The sequence below is a fragment of the Trematomus bernacchii genome, unplaced genomic scaffold (assembly GCF_902827165.1).
Source record: "Trematomus bernacchii unplaced genomic scaffold, fTreBer1.1, whole genome shotgun sequence".
NCBI lineage: Eukaryota > Metazoa > Chordata > Actinopteri > Perciformes > Nototheniidae > Trematomus > Trematomus bernacchii.
The window spans coordinates 1,485,286-1,502,165 of NW_022987910.1; the positions used below are offsets into that span (position 1 = coordinate 1,485,286).

The 16,880-nt window shown below is 41.2% G+C and overlaps 1 protein-coding gene across 1 annotated transcript in view; it reads right to left on the minus strand.

Moving 5' to 3' along the window:
* The window catches only part of gucy1a2 (guanylate cyclase 1, soluble, alpha 2), a 36,841-nt gene extending 23,649 nt beyond the window's left edge, over positions 1 to 13,192 (minus strand). Inside the window, exons 1-4 of the mRNA XM_034115133.1 lie at positions 12,083 to 13,192; positions 5,392 to 5,453; positions 3,800 to 3,924; positions 750 to 1,672 (exon numbers count right to left, since the gene is read on the minus strand). Of these exons, the coding sequence (XP_033971024.1) occupies positions 750 to 1,672; positions 3,800 to 3,924; positions 5,392 to 5,453; positions 12,083 to 12,403 (1,431 nt within the window). The 5' untranslated portion in view covers positions 12,404 to 13,192. The remainder of the gene's footprint in view (positions 1 to 749; positions 1,673 to 3,799; positions 3,925 to 5,391; positions 5,454 to 12,082) is intronic.
* Between the last annotated feature and the right edge of the window lie 3,688 nt (positions 13,193 to 16,880).

Consider the following 16,880-nt stretch of genomic DNA (forward strand, 5'->3'; position numbering starts at 1 on the left):
TTCACCTGAACCATCCGTACGCTGTCCCTACCCATTTATAAACAAGCAAACAAACACACATCACCGCACTGTGGCTGAACCCTTCTTCGCCTTGTCAATTCTATTTAGCATCGGGGTGTTTGGGACTGACACTGGCAGCCTGCGGGGACCATCCAACTAATAAAGAACTAGATATAGCATTCAACACTGATTGATTGATTGTGTCTGGCAAATTCAAACTCATTCAAACTCATTCCTGCAATGCAAAAACATCCAAGGCCGTGGTGTGGTGCTGCATGTGTTGGAATGACAAGTAAAGACAGTCAGTATGGACACAATTTCATCAACAGTCTAATTATCTTTTTTTGTTTTTTTTGTTTTTACCAAGAACTAGCAAATAAATTATATTTGTAACTAAGCCAAACCCAGACACTCTGTCTTGAATCTGATAGAAACATTATATAACAAACTGGAAATGAAAGGAAAGTGTGGCCTTCTTGTGCTCCACCTGTTTCAAAACAAACAATGTAAAGTCTTAGAGAGATGTTGATTCTTTTACATATTTCACAGTACAAAAAGTTCTGTACTTGACTGTGATAGAGTTAGGTTTGTTGGATAAATATAAAACAACATACCAACAGCCTTAACATTTACATTGGGAAACAAAAATGAAGTCACCAACTAACTAAAATTGCAATAATCCTCTAGAATATGTTGTTAGAAAGTAGGATTTGAGTAAAAGTGTCATCTGTTATATATGATATTATTACCTTCTCCTTGGTGCCAGACTGTGTGATGTCAGGCCTGGTGCGGATGGTAAACGGGGATGCAAGCCTCAGCAGGATGCCCTTGAACGAAGGCTCCATCTTGGGTGAGACAATCTCAAAACAGTCCCTGAACGCGTGGCACCGGTGCGGCTCAATGCGAGCCTGTTTCCTCAGTCCTTCTCCGAGCTGCAGTAGCTCCATGCGAGGCCCCAGGACGAGGTGAAACGGAAAGGCACGGCAAAACGTGGCCAGGCCAATGCGCAGATCGCTGGGGTTGGTGGAGAGTGGGAGGAGGGGGCGTTTAGTGCACACCGGCGCAGAATTTGGGAGGGAGGGGAGGGAAGGAGGGCTTGTCTCCTGGATTTGGAAGGACAAGCAAACTGTGGGAACAGAGGTTTGGAAAGGAGAGGGAGGGGACGGGGACGGGGACGACGAGGGTGAGGCGGTGGGGGACACAGTCGGGGTTGGGGTTGGGGTTGTGGAGTCATCGTCTGTGTGTTCTGTATCTTCATTGGGCAATAAGGGAGTTAGTGGAGGCACCTCTTCCACCTCAACTTCTGAATAAAAGATCCGCCTGGCAACAGCTCTGATTAACCCTGGCATGACCAATCCAACCACAGGGCCCGGGTTGAAACAGTGAAGAAGCAACTCCTTCCCTCTTCCATCTGTTTCTCCTCGCTCTCCAACTTTGTCCAAATGTCTTCTCCCTGTCTCCTCCTCATAGGGGTCCTTGCACTGGAAAGAAGGGCTCTCAGATGAGGCCCGGCGACCCGTGGAGGTGCGGATGTGTTCCAAGATGGCATCAAAGCCGTTGAAGAAGTCCTGGAGGTTGCCGCCTACAGCCCGAAGCACTCGTTCATTTTCTTCAAAGCAGAGGCCAAAGAACTCCTCTCCGAAATGCTCTCGCAGCTCACAGAATGGTATGCCTGCGACAGCAGGAAAACACAATGTCAGCGATACAGAATACACAGACAAACTATCCACAAATAATACAGAATACACACACAACTCCACTGAGTGTGTATAATAGTTTTGAGTAAGAGCTGCCTGTGCTCAATTATGTGTTTTGACAAATATTTAAATTCAGCATATTAATTGTGAGCTTATCAAACACAGAACAGTGTTCAGAGTAAACAAACATCAAAGCGTTGCTAAAATAATGAATATTAATAAGATAAAATAATCATGTCACATGCCTACTAACTGAGTAATGAGAAAGAAATAGGATTAAAGGATTAAAGCTAAATTAAAATTGACATTTGGAATTAAAAAAATCTGATATCACAAATATAAAAATCCCAAAATGTGCTAAAAATGGTTTACTTCATTCAAAGAAATAATGAATAAGGACATAAAAGGGAACAACTATATAGGCTTGTAAAAAAATAACTGCAAAGGAGTGACAATGATACTGAAGACAACATTTGTTAAATGTTGTGAAAAACACCTCTCTAATTATCAGATCATTTATGGTAAAATGTACATCTTAAACACATCAAAAATGACTTTGACATACACAAATCTACATGTGTGTTAATGTGATTAGTTAGTGTCGCAGTGACCAAAGGGCCAAACCCTGTAAAAAGCTCACTGCTCCTCTAAAATGTCACTTCACCAGCTAAAAGACACATTATGTGTAATGTCAAATAAAAAAACTGAACTCATGAAATCAGATCAGTTTATCATGATACAGTGTGTAGAGGTCAAACGGGAATTTAAGAATTTGTCTGTGCCTGCTATGACTCAACCTTTAGGAGAAAAAGCTAATTCTCAGAGTCAGATGAGGCGGTTTGGGCACAGACGGCATTATTGGCAGCGAGGCCTCCTTTCACGCCTCCATGTGGATGTATTTCAGGCACATCAAAGTGGGAGGGCAAGCCCCGGCAGATCGATAAGATTCTGCAGGGATTAGATATTGCATCTAGCCAGGGAACACCTCAGGATCCCAGGGGAAGAGACGGAAGACCGGAGAGAAATACTGTATTTCTGGACTTCTTGCTTAGCCTTCTGCCCCCATGACTCACATTCAGATAAGCGGCATAACATGGATTGATAAATAGATAAACTGCAAATAGTGAGGACTGATCTAACGCACATGGAGGGCTGTATCAGATAAACATTGTGTACCAAGTTGCAGCCAAACAGGTGCTATAACTACACATAGACTGCAAGCATGGCGGAGAGCTGACAAAAGAGACGGATAAAGACAGATAAGAAGATGACTCAAGGACAGAGATATTAACAAACAGTAGTGTATAGTTAATGCACACAGTGGTGGCAACTCTGCAATATGGGGACAGAGATGGAGTTTGGAGGACTAGAAGGAGGTAAATACTGTAGATAAGAGCCAGGGAGAATAGAGAAGGAGGACAGAAATGTACTGAGTGACTCAGCAGGACAATGTGTGTGTGTGTGTGTGTGTGTGTGTGTGTGTGTGTGTGTGTGTGTGTGTGTGTGTGTGTGTGTGTGTGTGTGTGTGTGTGTGTGTGTGTGTGTGTGTGTGTGTGTGTGTGTGTGTGTGTTTTTTTGTTTTTTTTCATGGGAGGCCTTAGAGACTGTGTAAGCCTTTACAGTGAGTCACACAGTGTGTGTGTTTTTGCATTATGTAAATAGCTGTGTATTTGTGTCTGCATGCGCACTGCCTTGGCCAGGATACTGTAGATATTTCCCTATTTCATTTAAAAGGTCTACTGTGTGTTTTAGAGGTTGTGCCTTTTGGGGATGGCTCTGTTTAATTGTGTAGGTGTGCAACCCCCCCCCCACCCCATCACAAACACCATACTAATACTGAAGGATATGCATGGGGGGAAAGAAAGGAAGCATTGTCTATGTGTCTTGGCATGTGATAAATATAACACAGTAAAATCCATCCAAAGCAACACAACTAAAAAGAACACAGTTACAAAGAGATGAAAACTATATACTAAATATGTACACACACTCATTACCAAATCTACTTATTTGCAGAGGATGCCAAACACACACACATGCATTAAGTCTCAATGTCAAGCTCACAATAAGACATCCACATGTGCCTCTATTGCACTACTTACCCAGTATGGTGGCCATGTACTGCAGGATTTGTAGGACATCTTCTTCCGAACCTGAATTTTCTAAGAATGGGCACTTCTCATCTCTCCTCTCTTTCCGTCTCTCCTCACTGCCAACTTCCTGACACCTGTCAAAGACCAAAAAAACCACCCTGAGGGTATTAGCCATGAGATCACCAAATATAAGGTTTAATACAGTAATGAGAAGCTAATAAACATCCATCAGGGACGCTCTTTTGTGTGTTTTTGTACCAGAAGCCATTGGATTGTTTACCACTTTAATTTAATTTACCACAAACTGTGCTGTCACCAGTTCTTTAGGTTTATTTTTTCAGTAAAACCAACTCTTGACATGTCTGGGTTATTCTGAAAGGTTAACATGACTTGAGCTTTTTTCTATAATTGCAGCTGAACATTTCTAAAGCCATGTACCTGTACAGGGAGCTTTTCAAACAAAATACACATTTGAAATAAAATCCATTTGGTGAGGGTGGTGGGAAAACTCATGGATAGATACCATTATGGTTATGTGAAATATAATGTATACATTATTATGATTTGGGTAATCTGACACTTGAATTAGCCTGTGTAGGTTCAAATGTGTTTGTCGTTGAGCAGATCCATAGAAAAAGCTGGACAGGGAAATTAGCTCAAGGTCACCCCCACAGAAGTAATAAGAGAGGAAGTGATGCTCTGTACTTCCCACACAGATTTGTCTCAGTCTGGGAATTAGACCAGAGACCCTCTAGTCCAGGGGTGTCAAACTCAATTTGATCTTGGGCTACATTAGCATCATGGTTGCACTCAAAGGGCCAGTTTTATATATAAGACTATATAAAAATACATATATAAATATGTAATATATATAAAATAATATTGGATTATTATCGGAGGGTAATAACTTTATAATTAACTACGTCTGAAAGCAGAAGTATAGGGCAAATAATTGCAAGTCTCTTCAGTGAGAATGTCACAAAATGATTTAAAAAGAATTTTTTTGAAGAAAAAAGTAAAGTTTGGGGAGATAAAGTAACATTTTGAAAAAAAAGTAAAACTTAAAAAGAAAAGTAATATTTTGAAGAAAAAAGTAAAATTTTGATGAAAAAGAGTCAAATTCTGAGAAACAAGCCAAATTCTGAGTAAAAATGTAGATGCATTGTCGGACATGTAGTTTATGGGCAACGTGCTTCTGTAAATCGGCATGTATAATAAACATATATTATTTCAGAGCTCTTGTGGGGCCACATAAAATGAAGTCACAGGCCTGATTTGGCCCCCGGGCCTTGAGTTTGACACCCCTGCTCTAGTCACACACATCATTTCTAACCTTTGCGCCGTTACTATATGTTCTTTCCAACAGAAGAGATATGATTTGCTTATGGGTTGATTTTGTTCACAGTAACTGAACAGTTGTGTGACAGAAAGACAAGCAGAAGCAGAAAAGTAAGGGCAAAGGAGGGAAAAAATGTATTCTCAGGACACAAGAACAGGCAGCAGGTAGACTGAGAGTGTCTACTGAAGATTGATGGGTTGAGGAGGGGGAGTTAGTTAGAAAACCAGGAAGAGAGACTGACAGCAAGCGAGGAGAGCCTTACCGGATTTCTTGTTGTCTGTAGAAATGTAGAGTTCGCTGGAGAGCCTCCTGAACAGTCTGTGTCTGCAAGAAGAAGTGAGGATATGAGACGAGAATATGGGTATTTGTGAGTGCATTTAGGCAACAATATTGTAGTTGCAATTATTATTGATTCCTGACTCCATGCACACCCAGACCGTATGAGCAGACCAGAATTACCATCTTGAGAGAAAAATTGTTTTAATGTCATAGCAGAAAGAACAAATAATCAAGTTAATGATAATATGTAGCTGCTACAGTTTCAGGATTCTAATAATGTGCATGCTGTTCGACTGTCATGGTTTACTAGGACACCTGAATAGAGAAAAGGCAGTGTTCATTTTATTAGTAAATCCTGGCTTTACTGTGACAAGATATCTGCTCTGAAAAAGGTATTTCTGTAAGACTATGTCTTGTGGAAACTAAAAGTTTAGAAAAAACAACAAATTAACCATTTATCGATCTGCGATTACTTTCATTTGATGTTTTTGGTGTCATAGAAGACATTTTACAATTGTAAACATAAGACTGCTGAGTTCTGCTAATCATCGAGTGAAAAATATCAATTTCTCCCATCAAAACAGATCCTAATTTGTGTGTGTGTGTGTGTGTGTGTGTGTGTGTGTGTGTGTGTGTGTGTGTGTGTGTGTGTGTGTGTGTGTGTGTGTGTGTGTGTGTGTGTGTGTGTGTGTGTGTGTGTGTGTGTGCGTGCGCGTGTGTGTGTGTGTGTGTGTGTGTGTGTGTGCGCGTGTGTGTGTGTGTGTGTCTGAAGATGGCGCAGTTTGCGGTACTGACAGCCTAAACTCGGAGAGGCGGGTCAAATGTGATAATCTGTGATACGGCTTTAAATGCAAGGCTATAGTGACAATACTGGAACACAGTGTGCCAGCTGGAGAGGTCGTTCTGAGGCCTCCGCCCACTACGGACTGATACAGATTTTGTGTGAGTATGTGTGTGTAGAGGACAGACAGGGATAGGGAGACAGAGAGAGACACACACACACACACACACACACACACATACGCACACATACGCAAAAACATTAGGCATGTGCAAAATGAAGGAGAAAGAGGAGTGTGTGTGCAATATGTGCGTCAGTCAGCAGGTGTTTCAAAAGGTGAATATAAAGTAGTTTTTTTCACCATCAGGTTACATAACAAATAGACGTCATATTGTAGCTAACCAATGGTATTGCAAATGTTTGGAGCTTCTCTTCTCTCAGTGCTGACTCATTTTTCTTTACACTGTATTTATATCCATATCCTCAACAGCACTAACAACGGAGAATCATGTTGCAGTCAGAGCCACGTCTTATGATACAAAAATATTTTCACTTTTAGCTACAGTCGTCGTAAACCCAGCAACAGCAGGAGAAAGATGAACTATTTTCACAGTCTTTGTATTTATGAGGAAAAACCCCACATCACCCCCATCCCCCACCTACACGCTGTGTGCACGTGTAAACCAGAAACAGTGTTTCTCATGATAATCTCCTCCTATTGCGTCCTTGATTCAGCTACTCATTTACCACAGAACATGCACATTACAGGGTGTGCACACACTATTCCAATATGACCGAACACACAGGCACTACCTGTTATCAGCCATGCATGTGCAAACATACTGTACACATGCATCATCATTAGTCGGCATTGTTGCAATCGCTGGCATGTTTACTGTACACACAACTCGATACCCCATCACACATTGATCTCACTCAGCCACACACACAACTGCTTTGAGAGCTAACACCTAGCAGATTGCCTTGTTCTTAGGATGGATTGTTAAAAACACACACTACACTGGGAGGATTTGAAAAGGACAATATAAACATAAAATGGTACAACAGAAACATGGTATTAAAGGGGCCCTATTGTGCTCATTTTCAGGTTTCACAATTGTATTTTGTTCTTCTGTGACAAGATTACACGCTTTGATGTTCAAAAAGTGCTTCATTTTTCCTTATACTGCCTTTGCTGCAGCCCCTCTTTTCACCCTCTGTCTGAAGCCAGAGCCCAGTCTGCTCTGTGGTCTGTGGTGATTGGTCAACTGCATGTCCCACCCCTTAGCAAACAATGTGTTGGAGCGCTAGCCAATAGAAACGCAAGTGTTATAAAGAGATATCACTATGTACCGGAAAAAAGGGGTCCAATTAAGGCGATTCAGGAAGAGGGGGAGTGTGTGGGAGAGCGGAACTTTGGGATTTTAGCATTTGCGGACCATTTACAAGCAAAAACACCTTTGTAACACACACAAGAGAAAGGGTAATCCCCAAAAGCATAATAGGGCCCCTGTAAATTAAACGTATTGATGTCACTGAATAAATATATATATTCAATATAATTATGTAATTATGGTGGTGTCCCTCTGTACAGTATATCATTAACGTTCTGTTTTATCATATTTTATTCTACGTGTACATGGTTTGCATTGGAAACAAATACGCCGTATATATTTTGCAAATGACCATAAAGAATTTGAATGTTGACCGTGTGTAACCAAGAGAAGAGGCATGCAAAATGAAGAAAGGGAAATCGAAATGCTCCATGAAGATGAAATAATGTCCAACTAAATTACAGGTTTAGGGTTTGAACTCAAACGTTCTGTCTCTCTTAAGACACTCTCCCCTCTCTTTCTCTCGTTCCCTGTGGTCTTTATCCAAGCCACTCCGTCTCTTTTGTTTGCTCAGTTTCTTTACCTAGGGAGGGAAGCAGAATCTCACCAATTCCCACTCCATTCCTCTTGCTCTGTTGCTCTGCATTACTTGCTTTCCCAGCTATCATGCTCTTCTCTACTGTCTGTGAACCTGCTCTTCCTCTCTGTCCACGTGATTCATCCTTTCCCTCCTTTTATTGCATCTTCCTCCTCCAAATTTACATTTACATGAACTGGTGTGGTCTACAGTCACAGCACAGTGGGTACTGGTGCTTCAGCACAGTTGGAGAGCTGCCACCACTACTAAAGAAAATAGAAACTCATAAACCAGATGAGTCCCGCAAGATAAATCCCAGCATGAGACGCATCAGGCCTCTCTGTGGAAAGTAATAAAGCAGGTACAAAAAAAACAATTCTGTAGCAATCTGCTTTCTATTAGGATTCTTCAGGCTGTCCCTAAGAATAGTTCAGCTATAATGTAACAGTGAAGCAATGCAGTGTTAGCAGTAACACAGCCAGGGCATGGGCATGGCAGGGGTGAATATTTGGGTCTGAATATGCAAAATATTCAATACCTTAATTTTAAGGATTGGACCAAATGCTTAATTCAGTTTTCTCCCTCACTTTGCCTGAGAAAAGGTTAAATCCATTTACTTTAAAGGGGACCTATCATGCAAAATGCACGTCTTTTATACATGAATATGTGTCCCTGGTGTTCCAGGGAACTCACCAAGTGTCAGAAAACACAACCTTCTCTATTTTCCTCCATACCCAAATCTCTAAAAAAGGGGCTGCAACGGATCTGATAAAAACTGATCCAGATTTGAACACTTTCCTGACGTCAGGAAAGTGGCGCTACGGCTATTGGGCCAACTCCACCAATCAGGAGGAGACAACCACGGCATTGCCGTTCAAAAGCGCTGGAGACGCTGTAGTACATATGCCAGGCCTCTAGATGGTGCTGTTGCTCACAGAATCAGCCCTTGCAAAAACAGAGCTATAAATTGTCAAATTGAGCGAAATGAGGCATGGCTAAAATGCATGATCTGTTTGGTATTTTGAAAAAAAAAAAGTATAAATATGCCTTATATAGGTATGGTCCTACACTATATTATTATAATATAGCATGATAGGTCCACTTTAAATCACTTGACAAAAGTGTCTGCTGAAACAGATGCATGATCTAAACATTTTTGTGTGCTATGTTATTATAAAGGTGGAATCGTGTTTTACAAATTGGTTGCTGCTAGGACACATTTTTGTGGCTTTTTCCTTTATATTTGTATGCTTTTTGGAACATGAATTGAAATTGTCCAATATAGGAGGAAATACGAAAAGATTGAAACAGTTTAATAACAAATCCATTTGATTTACTTGTGAAAAACATTTTTTTCTTAATTTTCTTTTTTTCAATTCTGACTGGTACATACATGAAATTGACAAGTAAGGCCAGCTGCCATTTTGTTTCTCAGAAACTTGCAAAATAGAAAAATGCTAGCAAATAATTTGACTTTGAGAATTATTATCCATCGGAAGCAGTTTCTATCTTCCTTTAAACAAAAAACTATTGAGCGATGTCTGTGAATAGATTTTGAACATTAGTTTTATGTAAGATAAAAATCTTGATTCTTCCATGAGTCAATTTTTCCCCCAACCCTATAATTTCACTGAATATATAACAGAGATAAACCTGTGTTTTGTGGATTTTTAAATATTATTCAACAGGTGAAATCATAGAAAGCGCAAAAAGAAAAACTTGTCTCTGATAGTGAGTATGTGACCACATAATCGGGATGTGGACCTACCAGAAGACACACATATGCACACTCACACACTTGTCTCACACACTTCATATTTGTGGCCAACACTCGGCCTTTGATCGGCATCATGGGTCACTAAGCTAATGGCCACCTTCCATGTGTATACACGAAACTGAGAGAGGGAGTGGGAGAGAGACAGAAAATGAATGTTTGCCCAAATGTAAATGTAAATTTGTTTGTGTGTGTTAGTGTTTGTGTGTGTGTTCTTGCTTCTGGGTCAGTGTGGTCAGGGTGAAGACAACCACAGAGAGCTTGCTCTGTTCTCTCTGTCACGGTCCATTGCCGTCAACAACAGACACTGCCACTGCACGCAGCCACTGTGTGTGTGAGAGGGCTGTGTTTGTGTATGTGTGTGGGAGAGAGAACACAAAAGCTAATAAACAGTGTGTTGTGCTGTGAGAGAGCGGATATATATGTTTGTTTCTTTTATGGTGCCATAATACAATGCAAAAGTGGATAAACATTAAGATGCTTTAGGAGAAAACTGATGTAGGGAGTTGTAAGCTGCTCTTACAGTCACACAAATGCACAAACACACAAACACACACACACACACACACACACACACACACACACACACACACACACACACACACACACACACACACACACACACACACACACACACACACACACACACACACACACACACACACACACACACACACACACACACACAACCTTTAAACACTGAAAAAAGACCCTGGTCATTTACACTTTCCCTGTGACAAAAGCACAACTGAGAGCTGAAGTTGGCCCTTAGTGGTCCTCTCCAATATACACCAACTTCAGATTTGTAGCTGTGCTATTGAATGTAAATATTTTTGTGAAGTTGTGCCTTGGCGGCAAAAAAAAGGCGGACAATCACTGCTCTACTTTAAAGACTTCGTTGCCACATTTACAGTATTTCTCCCAGGGATGGGACCACAGAGTCTGAGCAAACGCATATTCCCAAAGCCTCCTGTAGTTTTGAGCAAAACACAGCAGTCTCCTCATTATGCGGGGAACCAACATAAATAAACCTTGAGACCATGTTAGCTCAAAACTGCCAGATTAGAAAAAATTAGAAATGCTTTCTATCTTTATCAATTTACTGTTTGCTAAATCCCTGAGAATAAGATCCAACACTCATCTAAAACTCCTGTTACACTGCAAGTCTCATGTCACCGTTCAATCTAAACTGGGTCATATTATCATGTCCTGTCACATCCTGAGTATAGTTCGTACTATAAAGGACTCAGATAATGCCAGGGTTGGAAATAATAAGTTTGCTTTGTCAATCAATGTACATTACATCACCTATACATTTGACTTTTGTAGTTGAAGCCACCGAAGCATTTCCTGATGCAGATTAACATTTGTTTGTTAATACTTGAATTTGACCAACTATGACAGGGTCCAACATTACCAGACATGCAATTAAATCCCAAAATGACTGACTAAGCTATAGCAAATGCCCTAATCACACGTCGTCCATTGTGCTCAATTCTAGTAGCTTCTTTATTACATTACAGCCTGTAATACAACGGAGACACAAACTGGCTCACTTGTCACACTCCTCCCATCATTACATATACAGACAGAGCATGGGCATCTCTCTCTCTCTCCCTCACAACAACATATTTATTATATAATCTGCCAGATGATTCAGGCTTTCAGAAGGATGGATGAAAAGAGGATTTTTTTTGTTCATAGACAGCACAGCACACGTCAGATTTGATTGAAAAAAAGACATTGTCTGGGATTGTGGATAATCACAGGGTGGAAAAGCTTGAATTATGTCTTTTCCTGGTAATAAAGGCTGTGTACCTACTCAACTTTGGAGACAGCTGTGCAGGATAAAATATCTCTGTTTGTTCATCATATTGACTTTCTCATAACAAATGAATCTACACAATTGATTAAAGTTCTGATTTAAACACTGACAACATGAGCAGATTGATGTCATACAAAAACTACACTATCAAAATTGTGTCCTCTGAAGACCAGGTCATTGATTTGCTTCATAACATCTTATTGTGCAATACATTTTTAAAAGATTAATGAAGAGTGCTCTACAAATTGTATGGTAAAACTAGAGATTTCGTCAAAGGACCCCAGTGGTTATGCAGGATGCCTTTATGAGTATGGCACTTCACGTTTGGAATATGTAATGATATGTCATGGAGGTACAGTGTTTAGACTGAGCAGGAGGCCTACCGTGGGTGAGGTCAGTCTCCTCAGGATCTCCCCCAGCGAGTCCAGGTTCACCCGTCTTCTCCTGGTCACCCTCTTGTGGGGGGCCCCGGGTCCTGGCTGCTCCTCTACCACCGGACACGCCGGCCTCTCAGCGGGGCTGCGGCCGTTCCAGAGCACCGCTCTGTGGGAAGAGTGTAGAGAGGAGAAGGGGCAACCTCGGATCTCCTCCGCCGGCTCCAAACCTCCATCCCCCGCGTCTCCCCCGGGGCTTTCCAGCCCGCAGTCTGAGCCCACCGAGCTGCTGAACGACTCCGAGGAGATCTTGCGCGACGACGAAGACATGGTGGTAGTGAGGAAGAGGAGGATGGTGAGGATGACAGTGGTAGTGTTAAGGATGATGATGATGCTACAGTCGGTTCCGTACCACGTCCACCTCTACGCCGGGGAGTCATCAGATAGTGGTGAGTGAGAGGGTCGGGTGGGTGAGGGGGGTGAGGTCTGTCTGTATAATAATGTATGCATATGTGTGTTTGCGTGCGTGTGAGATAATGTCCAGGTCTGTGTGCATATGAGATGCGACTGTCTGCGTGTGGGACTCAGCAAACCTATTCAGAGGAGAGGGAGAGGGAGAGGGGGGTCGACAGAGAACGAGAGCACTAACGGCACGCAAACATTTATGTAAGGGGGAGGAGGAGGGGGGTCGCCTCTTTATAAAAAACACGTCCTCCTTTACCCCCAAAACAAATCTCCTTAGGAAAGCCAAGCACAAATGATGCTTCAAAAAATATACCCCTAGCAGCAATTTTGTATTTCTAAAATGCGTGTTTAGCCGTCTTACGCACAGTGAAACGCTGCTGCGCGACAAAAGGTTGCCAAAATCGACATGTTGGTCCACCACAATAATTCCGACACATGATAATTATTCCTCTCACACACGGTGAATTGTTGGCATCCTCAGAGTGTGGCGTCTTGCCTTTTTCTCCCTCACTTTGCCTGAGAGATATCTCCAAAGTCACAGCAGACTGTTTCCCTCTCTCATCCTCCCTCTTCTTCTTGTCCTCTGCGACAGCGGTTCTCCTGTCCGTCTGCTAACCGTCCTCTCATCATTCATCCATCTTTCACTAATAATATTCCTTTCCTGCTGCTCTTGGTATTTGCTTCGTCTTGTCTCTTTCTGTCGTCGGCTGGAGTGGAGGTGCGCGAGGGACACGGTGAGAGCGAGAGAGCGCGCGCGGTCAGCCAGCAGCAGCACGCACCGGTGATGTTGTGAGGAGATCAGAGATGTGAAGCACAAATCAGAGAGTTTTAGTTCAACAAACCGCAACCAATCAGAGGAGATATGCAGAAAGACACACGACAGATAGACAGAAAGATGGGTGAGCAGATCACATCTAAAGTTGGTAAGCATTCATTTCTTAAATTGGGGGAATTATCCACAAGTCAACACATGGAACACAACCTCAGTGTCTGTAACATTTTGCAACTCTTACTATTGTATCTTGCTAATCACTCATTTCTTTTCAATGTTTTTGTCTGATTAAAATGTCTTCTTCTAATGCACCAAATGCTTAATTCAGTTTAAACGCTTTTTAGAGAAAAATGTGTATACCAAGCTGAAAAAACAGGTTAATGTCCCACATTCACTGCATGACAGTGTCAAGATCTTACCTCTAAGTATTTTATATTTCAAGTTGTATTGTGCACACATGTTCCATATTCCCAAATATAAAAAAAGAAATAAACATAAAAAAGACAGGTTACCACGAACAAAGTCACTCACAGAAAACCTGGAGCCAGGCAATTATACTCCGTCATATTAAGACTGTTTTCATGGTCTAGAATTCACTTTAGAGGTAACCCCATCAGCTGTCAACACAGTATCATAGGTCAAACGATAAGGATAAAAGTCAAGTTAACCTTTTTGATGGATCTTTTCGTTTAAAATTCTTATTCCAGCATAGAAGGGTAGGTCTCTGAGTTTAATGCAACTGCCATGTGTAGTCTGCTGTGTGCACTTTACCTAATGGGTATTTATAATGCAGAAAGGTAGCAGGTGAAGGTAACACAGGGTCAATATAGGGGCCCAACAGCAAATATTTGCCCTGGGGCTAACCGACATGTTAATCCCGCCATGTCTGTGGGGATACATCAGGTTTGTTTCAAAAGGTGAATATAAAACATATATATAAAGTCTGAACAATATTCCATATTGTTATTTACCTATCATGTTGACATGGCCGGTGGAAACTGGAAATGGAAATCAAGCAACACCTTATTTGAATCAAACAACAGGCATGGCCAATGAGACAGATTAATGGCAATCTGCCAAATGTGTTCAACATATTAAACGACAAATATGGCTCACCATGCAGATAATGGAGATGGCAGCAGTGGCACACGCCTGTTGTCTGCTGTCAGAGGACAGAATTATGCTCATGTCTGGAACTAATCACAGCCATGACCTTGACCTTGATTGGCAGAGCATGTCTGTTCATTGAGGGCCCCAAAGGGACACGCAGAGAGAGAGAGACACTGAAATAGACGTGATGCATCATGCAAGTGCACCACATACACACACACACACCGCAGTGTAATTTCCTGGAGGTGCCTCCTAATTCATTTGACTTTCTGGAGCAGCATGACCCCAATACATTGGATAGAATGTAGCTCCTTCTGTCTCTCTAAAACACACCCACACATTCCCTTTATATCACACATAGCACACCACACACACACACACCAACACACAGTGTCCGTCTCTCCTTTTCTTTCCTTATCTGGTCGCTTGCTCTTCGCAATCAGTCTGTCATCCATCAGTAATATTGTGGGCATTTAATAAAGCGAACACCGCAATGGAATAAAATACTGTTCCAGAGAAGATAAGGCCGCTAGCAGCCAGACATCTGCAGCTGGGTGCAGACAGGGCATCAGCTCTCACTCTGTGCAGACATGAAATTAGAACCAATATAAAGGGCACCACAGGGGGTATCATGGTCATCTCATTAAATAGGTACATTTAACATGGATGACACCACATTTTAATAACATTATCATGGAAATGAGGTATGGAGCAGTCCAACTGGATTGAAGAAACACACACTCTTTTTAAAACTCACTTTAAAAGGCTTGTCAGTAAAATGTCTAGATTTGTATTCCTCTCTTTTCTTATACCTGTCTTATTACCCTGTTTTGCTCATGTTCAAATGTATCTTGATCTGTCAAACATCTAACAGTCTTTTTGCAATCTGCTTACCAAATAAAGTTTATATTGTTCATTTATGCTTATGTTTATGGTATAATAAATACCATGAATAACATTTCCTAATGATGATAGTCAGTCATTTAATCATGAATGTATCTGTAATGCAGTAACGTTGCATTTTGTGCAGACTGTCAAAGTGCCAATAATCAAGCTGTTTTATGAGTAGAAACTACGTTTAAAATAAAAAGCAATACATTTGACAGTATTGCAGTAAAAAATACAATCTATACCCATGAGAAGAGACACACATTTATACATTAACATGCACATAGGGCACAGATGTTTCAAATAAATCCTTGAAAAAAGTGGAAGAATCAACAAATAAGCAAAACATTCCAGGAGCCGAAACACATTTTCAGAGAAAAGATTCTGAGAAGACGTGAAGTTGTGGAATGCAGAAAGATAAGAGGTTCATCCCGCTGACACACACACACACACACACACACCCCGGTGAGTCAAAAACAGGTTTTCCCCAGAGATACGCAGACACTCATCCAGACACACTCGAGCATAAAACTCAATTGTAAATTCAGAGACACCCACACCTTTAGAATTTAAATGATACATAGCACTCTCTATGGCTTTTAGATATGTAGCTTTTATGTGTGTGTTTGTGTTAGAAATGTCTTTCAAATATGTTAAGCAGATTGACTATCTAAATGAAAAAAGCGAACGGGAAAGAATCATAAAAGGAAATAAAATAGAAAACCTGATAAGAAGCAAGCAAATGAGGGAATAAATAAAAACTACAGAAGGTGTGTGTGTGTGTGTGAGAGTGTGAGAGTGAGACACAGCGAGAGAGAAATGTCTGTCTTGGTCATAAATCTGCCCCCAGCCAGTGTAATTGGCCATAACCATAAATCACTCCACGCCACTCTGCTGCTATTACCCATGAACCTGGGCCTCTCTGTCACTTGTGCAATATAAATAACCTGCTTTACCATCCCAAGGGATTCAACATTTACAAATCAGTTTTAAAAAAAAATAGCATAAGCACAACATTTATGTTTTAGTGTTACAGTAAAGACTGCATTACAGATCAAGCTGAATTTCCTAAAAATGACAATATGATAGGATTTCTGCAAACACCTTTTGTTGGTGGGATTTTCCTTTTTTCAGATGACATCATATTCAAGCTGTGAATGCTGACTTATGATGGAAGTTGCCCTCTGATGTTCATATAAACAACATATAGTACACAGTCCATTGACGGCCCAGCAGAGACACTATCGTAGAAGCACAAAATACAAACATGAACCTGGACATTAGCATAATTTGTCCTATTTATACTCTCAGAGATAGTCATTCAGTTAGGTTTTTGATAAGAGTGATTAATAAACAGGAATACACTCTCTCCTTTAAGTGTCACACTGGAGAGCATGCAAGACTGACAAAAACACTGATTCTAAATCTTGAGCCTCTGTGACCACATACACTAAGAGTAACTCCATATTTTGTGATTCAAACAAATGATGCCCTTACAAGTTGCCCCAATGCGCCCCATGGTGTCTTAGGTGGCACCGGAAAATGAGTCAGGTCTCTGAAGTGATGAGGTAA